The sequence below is a fragment of the Sprattus sprattus genome, assembly GCF_963457725.1.
Source record: "Sprattus sprattus genome assembly, chromosome: 15".
Lineage (NCBI taxonomy): Eukaryota > Metazoa > Chordata > Actinopteri > Clupeiformes > Clupeidae > Sprattus > Sprattus sprattus.
In genome coordinates this window covers 21,065,271-21,075,618 of record NC_137913.1, presented here as the reverse complement: position 1 = coordinate 21,075,618, position 10,348 = coordinate 21,065,271, and the positions used below count along the sequence as shown (strand labels likewise).

Below are 10,348 nucleotides of genomic sequence, written 5' to 3'. Positions count from 1 at the left end.
TGATTTGTCTTACAGATACTTTTTGTTGAATTGTATACATTATTTGTATGTATGTAAGTGTTTTCATGCAACTGTCATTGTTGCTGATCCATGCAGGCGTGCTGGTGCTCGCTTTCATTCCTCCTCGAGTTTTGTTGAATGGTGCTGTTGAACAATCAGGAGGAGCCCCTCTCCGCTCTGGAGAGTGCCTGTGTCCTTCAGGGAGCCTGAGATGGCGATGAGCTTTTAGTTTGGAACTACAGGCTTGTGTTTTGGTGTGTGTGTGTGCGTGTGTGTGTGTGTTTGTGTGTGTGTGTGCGTGTGTGTGTGTGTGTGTGTGTGTGTGTGTGTGTGTGTGTGTGTGTGTGTGTGTGTGTGTGTGTGTGTGTGTGTGTGTGTGGAGGGCACATGTGGGGTGGTGTGGTGTGTTGAGAGGACGTATCGCTGAAAGAGCCGGGCTGAGCGTGCAGCAGCTCTGCAGGTGCAGGGCCCTCAGATTTGCAGCCGGGGCTCGTGAATGGAGGGACCCCTCCGATTCAGGGCCGTGGCCCCCGCCGGGGTCCCCAATTCTGCGGGGCGGCAGGATAATCCCTCCCCGTCCCTAATCGGATTATGTAAATGCTCACTCTCGGCACAGAGAGGTGTTTCATGCCAGGCTGCGTCCCTGAAACAACACTTGACGGGTGTAAGAGAACGGCCACAAACGCTTAAACTAGATGTCGGGCCTGGGTGTGTGCAGTTTTGATCTGAGGGGGCTCAGGCTGAGAGAGAGGCACAGAGTAAGAGTAAGAGAGGAGGGAGTGAAAGAGAGAGAGAGAGAGAGAGAGAATGAAGGGGGTGGGGGAGGGGGAGGAGTAAGGAGAGTTTGGGGATTGGTGGAGTGGGAGGGAGTGTGGAGAAGTTGCTGACCCACACCTTGGGGAAGCGGCCCCTGTTTCCCATACACCCCTTTAATTTATGTCTGGCCCTTGGAATCGCCCAACAAGATTACCCAGCGTGCAACAAAACTGCTATTGTAAAACTGTCAAGCTGGATATGGGGGCCTTACTTTTCTTTTGTTCCCCGCTCAGGATATTATCACTGATGGTGATATTTAGTTGTGTTTTTTCATCCGCTTAATTTCAGCCCACGTTAATATTTCCAGCAGGTGGATTGGGGGTGTGTTTTGGGGTGGGGGGCATTAAGTGGTGCTCATGATATTTCAATGAGCACTACAGCAGTTAGTGTGTGTGGGGTATTTATGTGACAAATGTTAAACTTGAAAGACTCCAGTGACATTAATGCTGTTAAGACAGAAAAAGGAACTTAGCATGCTATATGCAGCCCCACCTCACACCTGGCTGAAGAGACCCTCACCAAATCTTTAAATTTACATGCGTTTTGTGAAGCGCCGCTCTTAAATAGCTCCGACACATTGTTTTAGCTGTATTCCGCTACAGGCTGTTTGTCATTAACACATCAGCCGGTGTGACACAGAGCAATTTGCCATGGGTTTTACACGAGCTTCTCATAGCCCGGCACCGAGCCTCCCGGGCAGGGTGTTTAACATAACGCTGAAATGTTTAACAGGATGTCCCCGTTCCACTCGACAGCTGGAAACATCCTCCTGCATTCAGTCCCTTTTACACAAGGAATGTGTGTGTGTGTTTGGATGAGGTGGGGGGGGGTGGGGTTAGGGGTTTTGTGTGTGTGTGTGTCCTGGCAGGGGGGGTTAGGAGTTTTTGTGTGTGTATGTTGGGGGGGTGGGGGGTGGTTGTGTGTGTGTGTTTGGGGGGTGGAGGGGGGTGGTGATGGTGATGGTGATGGTGGAGTGGCAGCACACGTCATTGGTGAGGGTGCCTATAAATCATAAGGAAGAGACAAGAGCCAGTCCTCCCCTCCCCTCTCTCTGTGCCTCTCGTCAGCAAGGAGCGCGGGTGCCCCAGCGAACAGAGAGCATGAGGAGCACTGAGTGACTGCGCACACACACACACACCCACACACACACACACACACACACACACACACACACACACACACACTCGCTGGGATAGGAACAGACTCTGCTACCGGAGCTGCTACTGCCACTCTCTGTTTCTCAGCCTCGGCGCTGAGGACCTGCGGAGAGCATCTCTGTAAACCTACAGCTTCTGCAAGCAACGACACCCAAAAGGTGAGGCTACACTCAGATGCATCCCGATGCTGTTTATTTGTTTGTTTATTTTCATATCATGCGTAGGAATTCTTTTAAATGAATGACTTTCTGATGAGGACTGGGAAAGATTGCCGCCAGTTGCCTTGGTGTTGCAGTAGAAGATCTAGAATTATTTTGACATCTAGTCATACGTGCTCCTTATTTCATGATAAATTGATTCAAGTCATCCAAGTTCTAAATTGATTCATTTGTTTAATTATCTCATTAAGCAGGCTAATATAGTGCGCAAAGCACTGCTCGGGTCACGTAGGAATATTAAAAAGGGCAGTGTCTAATGGCATTTGTTGAGCATTTTCCTTAATATCCATGTTTACAAATGCAGTATCAGGCAGGTATTCAGTGTCAAATGTAGTCTTTTTTTTAATAAATCTTCTTCAGAGGAAATGTATTTCCTCTTGTTGATTTGACATCGATTTCTACTGGTGCAATTTCAGATTTTTCATCTCTATAGTCTTGTCTATGTAAAGCCAACCATCAGTTCTTTGATACTAGTATCGTCTTCATCTAAACTTTACCTGCATGCTTGCTTGCATGCTTACATACTTAATTGCTTTTTTTAAGTCCTCAGGTCAGTCTCGTCCGCTATGACCAGGAAAGTGTTCACCAACTCGCGGGAGCGCTGGCGCCAGCACAATGTCAACACAGCCTTCGCCGAGCTGCGCAAGCTCATCCCCACGCACCCGCCCGAGAAGAAGCTGAGCAAGAACGAGATCCTGCGCCTGGCTATGCGCTACATCAACTTCCTGGTGCAGATACTGGAAGCCCAGAGCGATGGAGGTGGCGGAGGCATCCAGACCTCCGGTCAGTCCCCAGCCTCGCTGCTCAGCTTCCTGCGGGGCAACATGGAGAGCCTGCAAGCTTCCCGACCCTGGGCCCTCACCAGTGACACGGAGGCCCCCTCTCCCAGCTCCAGCTGTGACAGCTCTGAGGCCTGGTAGGGCCCGCTAGAGAGAGAGGGGGAGAGAGAGAGAGAGAAGTCCCTGTAAAGCCACAACGTTCTTTTCATTTCTGGAGGTCGACTTCCAGGTGACCTCTCTTTAACTGTTAAAGTGAGCAGGAGTGTGCAGAGAAGGCTCGCTTTTTGTGAGGAATGGAGGACGATTTGCTGTGGTTTAAATTTCATTTACGCACTTGACTTGAAACATGGACGTCACCTCTGCGCTTTTACATACACTGTATTTATTTCAAGGACACTCTCATCCAAAGGGACTTCTACAAAGGGCAAGTGTACATTTGAATCACTGTGTGTGCGTTCTCCCCGGCATAGAGCCCTCGACCATGACTCTGACACCATTCGAAGAAGGAAAAAACTGGAAACGGGGAAGATTTTGTTAATGATGTGAGACATGTAAAATCATCTTTAAATTATATATTCAATTTAACTTAAAAAATATATAAACATTTTTAACTGAGAAATAAGAGATAAATTGACAACCTTATACACCAGATTGACCCAGTCCAATCCCGTGTTTGTGTTATTTAATTCTCATTTTCACTGGACTTGTACCTTGTGACTCTGAGTTTTTGTTAGTTTTATAATGGTACTGTTGCGGTTCATTTTATTACTAATTTGACAATCCTACTAAATTGTGGGTTCATTTGACACAAGGATGTTACTTATTTTTTTGTACAAGTATTTGTGCTCTTTTGTACAAATGTCATATGGCCAAAGACTATTATTTGCCCTTTGTTCTGTTGTTGTAATGTATGTAATTGTGTTATGAAAGTGTGTAAATGTGTATTGTTTTTTTACACATATAATTTATTATTTATTGTAACTATTTATTTGAAACATGATTTTAAAATAAAGAAACTTCTAAAACCCATCCATGTGTTCCCAGTATTTGAAAGTATTCTCTGGAGAACCCATACATACTGTACATACATGCTTTCAAAATGCTAATATTTGAAGAGTGAAGTTGATTTTTATTTTTTAAGTTTGTTTTGTTGTCTCTCTTCCTTATCTTACACTGCGTTTGGTCTTCATCGCACACACAAGTGCAGCACTAAAGGCACCGTTTCCCCCTGAATCAGAGTGTGTGTGTGTGTGTGTATGTGTGTGTGTGTGTATGTCAGCGGGCCCTCTTGAATAGGCTGCTGACCAGCTGAATGTCCGGCACAGCATGTCGTGGACTGTGACTATAGCGACGACCTCTGGGAACAGTCTGAGGGGGGGTAAAATGGACAGAAAGAAAAGACAGCTTAACTTGTGCCCCTGTGTCATGAGGTCATCCAGCAGTCAACACGAGGACACTCTTTTTCAACTAGACATGGTCATTTGACTCTGAAGTGGGGCTGAACGAGAGGCATTTGGCTGGAGGAGGACCTTTGGCCTGCTGCTTGGGCTCCTGTCTGACATGTAGAGAAACAAATCCTTCATAAAGTCTAAAGCGTTTTCTTCTCCTCATCTTCCTGCAATATTGATAGAGTCGCGTGGTGAAAGTGTTATTTCCAGCCCTCCCCTACAGAGGAGTCCAGAAATAAACAGTCCTGGCAGTTATTTGGTGCCAATTTTAGAACAAAAAAGGGGGTTTAGGAAACAAAACAACCTTTGTGAACAGCTACTGTAATCAACCTGTCTTGTACATCCCAATGCGATACTCCCTGGATGTCATTACTAGTAATACACATTCATGCACCGAGCAGCTCTAAGCCTGCCAACCAATCAACCCGTTTTAAATGCAAAGCTGCCCGCAACCCCCCAGCCCCCCATCCCCACAGCTCCTTTCCTGTCTTTAAAAAAGCTGTGACATTTGCAGCCCAGAGTAAACACAGTGTTGGTTTAATCTTTTTTCCCCACAGTTAAATCCTCTAGTGGTGTGAAAACAGAGCAGCACGCAGCTGAACATACGCTTCGCAGGACTGCTGGGAATTAACAGGTGATGCATCCTTCTTTTCTCTGGCGGCTCTGACCGTTTAGTGACTCGGCATCGAAACACACAGCAGCCATTTGTACTGTTGCGCCAGACGTACACAGGGCTAAATGCTGTGCAAACAGCCTCTTATTTGCCCCTTTTTGCAAAAACATTTTAAATCAAAGAGGCGTGAGAGACATATTTTGAAAACTATCTACCACAACTCACCTTATCTCACAAAGTCACCTCACACCATGGGCAAGAGAAATGAACAGAGAGAGCTTGTTTACTTTCAAAACGGCACACCTCTTGGTTGTAATTACTGTCATCACAACACATGTGTAAATACTGTTATCACAACACATGTAAATACTGATATCACAACACATATGTAAATACTGATATCACAACACATATGTAAATACTGATATCACAACACATGTAAATACTGATATCACAATATGTGAAACGATCTTTGAGGAGTGGCAGTTTTAGCTGTACTATTTCACCATGAAAACCTGGGAACACTCACAAATAGCTTACCTAATTTTGGATCTAAATTTACTATTTCTTATTGTGTAATGATAATAATGACATTAACAAGTCAGTCACGCTTTATATCACTTCTTTGCTTAATGCTCTTATGTTTCTATGCAAATCATCACCATCATGTGGTGGAATTGGCTTACAGCACAGCATGGTAAACTCAATTCAACAGTGCCAGTAACAGACAAAGGCATCACATTAGACATTCAACATCATATTAATTGGACAATAGGCAATAGACATTAGACATCCAACATCACATTAGACATTAGAAACAATGATTAGACAGTTGACAGGAGATTTCAGTTCAGGTACCTTTGTCAGACCTGAAGATGTTTTAGTGGGCAGGGGCCTATAGCGCCTCCTAAAGGGCATCAACAGGAAGAGAGCAGGGTTAGTGGGACCAGAGACTTTTTTTTTGGTCATTTGATTGTGCGTTTGTGATAAAGCGATTCATGTGATGGGAGGAGGATGCCAATAATCTTGGATGATTCATTGATTCTGCGCTGCAGTTTTCTGTGTGTTTAACTGTCTAAGCTGCCATGCTAACCTGTTATGGAGGAGGTTAATATGCTCGCAATGGTTCTTATTCTTAGTTCAGAACATCATACCAAACATGTAATTGGCTACTGGAAAAAAGAGTGATAATATCTGTTCTGTAAGTTGTAGCTGGAGATTGCTCAAACCTCCCATAGGACTCGGGAGGTCAGTATCAATGTCAGGGTTTCTTCATAAATGGTCATCCCCTTTGTTTTTTTACCAGATAGATCTTGTGTAATTTGGCAATAGTGTAGTGTCCCCTGTCTCTGTTGATGAAAGCAGAATTTCTTTCATTTTTAGCATATTTGTTAACGGATGCCAACATGTTTATGCGGCTTATGATTATGCTAAACAGAAATGTTTTTCATCCCTGCAGCTTTCATAGCTCTTGTTTTGATCCTTTTTTATAAACTTCTCATAAACACTCACACTGGGAACTGTGATTCCAACCTTCCATTTTAAAATCTTCAAGCTATCTTTCTAAGCAGCTGGCATATCCTGTGAGGGACTGCTAAAGCACAGTTGGCCACTTCTCTAATTCTTATACACATACAGTACATTTACAATTGCATTGTTACAGCACTATGTAGTGCTCAGCTCTGTAGTTCCTGTATACAGAGTTGCCTTGATAGGAAAGGAGTGGACATACCAAGTGGGCAGTTTTCATGAACCAGCATCATGACATTTTCTCTTAATTTTCAAGGTAACTTCAAATCTGTTTATCGGATGAACTGGTCTCTAATGCACCCAACCACTACACTCACAGAATTGAGGACTGTGTTCACCCTCTTCAGTAAGTGTGAATGTCCTCTCATTTTCACCAAATGAATGGGGAGTCTATTGCACACAACACAATGTTTAAACACAGGGGTTTCTGGAGTTTGGTGTTGAATACCTATTAATAGAGGTGGAACATTTTCACCTTCCTTAATAGGTATGCAACACAGAAATCCCAATTTGTATTCAATACCTCCTTTCGCCCCAGTATATCTTTCTCATTGACTGTTCTCTACCAAGTATAAGGGCAATCATCTATTGAGAGCACATTTCCTTATCTGCGTCTACCACACTGTCTGAATCTCTTATCACAATGGACCAGATCAGTGGTAGAAGCCTTTCTCTCTCACACTCTCTCTCTCTCTCTCTGTTTCTCCCTCTCTCCCTCTGGAAAAAAGACTGGGTCCCAACCAATGGGCCTTGAGCTCTTTATCCCCCCCTCCATTCCCCCTTTAAACCAATTGACGCTGTGCATGTTAAAATATTCCCACAGCTCTCTTGTTACCCCCAGCCTCTCTCTCTCTTTGCCTCACACCATTCACACCCCCCTCTCTGTCGCTCAAGTTTGATCTGGCCCAAGCAGAAGAGGCCATCTCTGTCTGGGCTGCAGGTGCGGGCTCCTCGGGAGTGGGGAGCTCCCCATTGTGTGCTGGACAGCACCCTCTCCTCTGAAGCACTGTGTTTTTATGGGGCCAGCATTGACAATCACACATTCTAATCAGATTAGGCAAATATATACTTCAGAAGGCAATGCGCTGTGACATCAGGGGGGGGGGGGAAGCATGGGCAGGAAGCCATGATGTGAACAAAAAGAGGGGAAAAAACAACAACAGACACTGTTGAAACTCGAGCAGTGATTCAGACGTGATTTGCATGACAGAATACTTGTCTCGTCATCTCTACATTTTCCACAGCGAGAGGCTTGAAAAGCGTCAGTATGTCTCGCTGCAGTACTGACATCATGTAGGTTTGTTTTAAACATACTCTATACAGTGCTTCCTTTAGTTTCATTAACCTCTATGTAATAATTTACTCAACAGCATGAACTTTGAGCAGGGGTTAAGCATGTACCTCTGTACAGGGGCGAAGTATATAAGAAATGTGCCTAACCCCTGCTTGAAGTTCATGACTTTAAGTAAATGATTGCATAAAGAAAATCACAGCATACAGTTGTAAGCACCATTGGTCGTGGCATGCTTGATTTGCCATCATGAAAGCTGGATGGGTTATATTAGTGCTTTTCGCACTGTGCATCGTGGAGAAAGTAAACTGGGAACATCTTGGTCTGGCACACTGATGGAAGTCACTGGATAAACATGAAGTCTGTGCTGGACACCCTGATGGACAGAGGCCATCGTGTCACCGTCCTCTTTCAGAACGCCTCCATGTTCATTGATCCCAAGGAACACGCACAGTACAACTACCATCTGTTTAACGTCTCAATTCCCATGTCTGAAGTGGTGGAGTTTTTTGACGACTTTGTACACTTTTCTCTGTATGAGCTTGACCATTTAAGCTATGTGAGGATTTACTGGAAGCAACATGACCTCTTGAAGAGACATTTCGCCATTGGCCTTAAAATGTGTGATGGCATTCTGCGGTCAGATGCTCTCATGGACAAACTGAAGCAGGCCAAATACGACCTTCTGTTCACAGATCCTATTTATCCCTGCAGCGAGCTGCTTGCTGAGGTTCTGAACATACCCTTTGTGTACTCACTGCGCTTTTCAATTGCCAACAGCGAGACTGTATAAATGGATCCCGCAGAATGACCTACTGGGTGGGTGTCAGACAGTGATGATACGCTTCTGATTTTTCCTGTAAATCCTCTGATAGATCATACCCCAAAACATTTAATGGACATGGCATCAAGTCCCAGTAAAGGCAAGCACTGATCAAAGACTGACCAAATGTTTTTTACATCCACTGTAGGTAATTGTGAAAATAAGCATCTTCTGCTTATAACCGCTACCAAAATCCAACACAATCTAAATGACAGCAAAATTACTCTGTTTTCTTTTTTGCCAGGACATCCAAAAACTAGGGCTTTTGTGACCCATGGAGGGACCAATGGATTGTATGAGGCCATTTATCATGGTGTGCCCATGGTGGGTATTCCACTATTTGCTGACCAGCCAGACAACATGGTGCACATGAAGGCCAAAGGAGCTGCTGTCATCATGGACTACAACACCATGCAGACCCAAGATCTCGTGGAGGGACTGAAGACTGTGATCAATGATCCATCGTAAGGCTTAATTCATCTTCTGCTCACTGTATGATATCGTCTCTATATAAATATACATGAAATATTTTGATATTCGTTGGTGACCTGGTATACAATTTTGATTGAAAAAATAAATAAAAAATAGTGGTTCAAAGGTTGCAGTCAGTGGTTTCAGCAGCTAAATAAATGTTTCTAGACCCATAATAATGATATTTACTCTATGGAATATAGTTGGGATTTTAAGTTTTCTGTGTATTGTCATATGTAGTTTAAAGAATCGCTCTCATTTGTTTGCCCATTTGTTTCACAGGTATAAAGCCAGCGCCACAATACTGTCTAAAATACACCACGACAGACCTGAGACACCAAGAGATGAGGCAGTGTTTTGGGTAGAATATGTTATGCGCAACAAAGGGGCCAAGCATTTAAGGGTAGAAGCCCATAACCTTACATGGTACCAGTACCATTGTCTTGATGTGTTTGCTTTTATGACTGGGATAGTCCTACTGGTCCTCTTCATGTTTTTCAAAACTTGTAAGTTTTGCTTTAGAAGGTGCTGTTTGAGCTCAAATGAAAAGAACAAACAAGAGTGAGGGATATTTGCACTGCATTTCTTTTTATTTTTGTATGTATTTGAAGCTCTAAACCTAATCTTGTTCAAATAACCTACAATTACTTATTGCTTTAATAACTGTTTTTCTGTTTATTTAAAACCGTTTCTATGACTTCATGGCTAGAATTTCTGGACGACCTCTGAAATGTGTTATGCATGCAAATTGTGCTTCATGATGGTGTAGAATAGATGACCTCTGCTTGATTAAATATACACATATTGTCTTTAAAACAATGAACACAAATTAAACAAAAGTCAACCTCAAAATAAAGACCAAATGAGTTCCTAAGTTATTGGTTAGATTCACACATATGATAGACGAAGACATGGCTTTGGCAGGCCACTTCCCCTTTTTCCAATGTCCCTTCTGGATTCCTTGGGAAGAGGTGGATGTACAGCCGCGGAAAAAATTAAGAGACCACTTCAAAATTATCAGTTTCTCTGGTTTTACTATTTTTTGGTATGAGTTAAAGTAAAGTTAACATTTTAGTTTTATTCTGTAAATTACTGACAACATTTCTACCTAATTTAAAATAAAAATATTGTCATTTAGAGCATTTATTTGCAGAAAAATGACAATTGGTCAAAATAGCAAAATAAATGGAAAGTCAGATCTC

General features: G+C 43.3%; 1 protein-coding gene and 1 pseudogene across 2 annotated transcripts; both read left to right on the top strand.

Moving 5' to 3' along the window:
• Positions 1-2,757: 2,757 nt before the first annotated feature.
• On the top strand, positions 2,758-3,111 carry tal2 (T-cell acute lymphocytic leukemia 2; the record flags this gene model as incomplete). Its single annotated transcript, XM_080852007.1, has 1 exon — positions 2,758-3,111. The coding sequence occupies one exon, from the start codon at positions 2,758-2,760 to the stop codon at positions 3,109-3,111; it is 354 nt and encodes a 117-aa protein (XP_080708133.1).
• A 4,990-nt stretch (positions 3,112-8,101) lies between these two features.
• On the top strand, positions 8,102-9,711 carry LOC308376339 (UDP-glucuronosyltransferase 2B17-like; annotated as a pseudogene). Its single transcript has 3 exons — positions 8,102-8,671; positions 8,920-9,139; positions 9,429-9,711. The product of its transcript is annotated as a UDP-glucuronosyltransferase 2B17-like (transcript).
• The last annotated feature ends 637 nt before the right edge of the window (positions 9,712-10,348 follow it).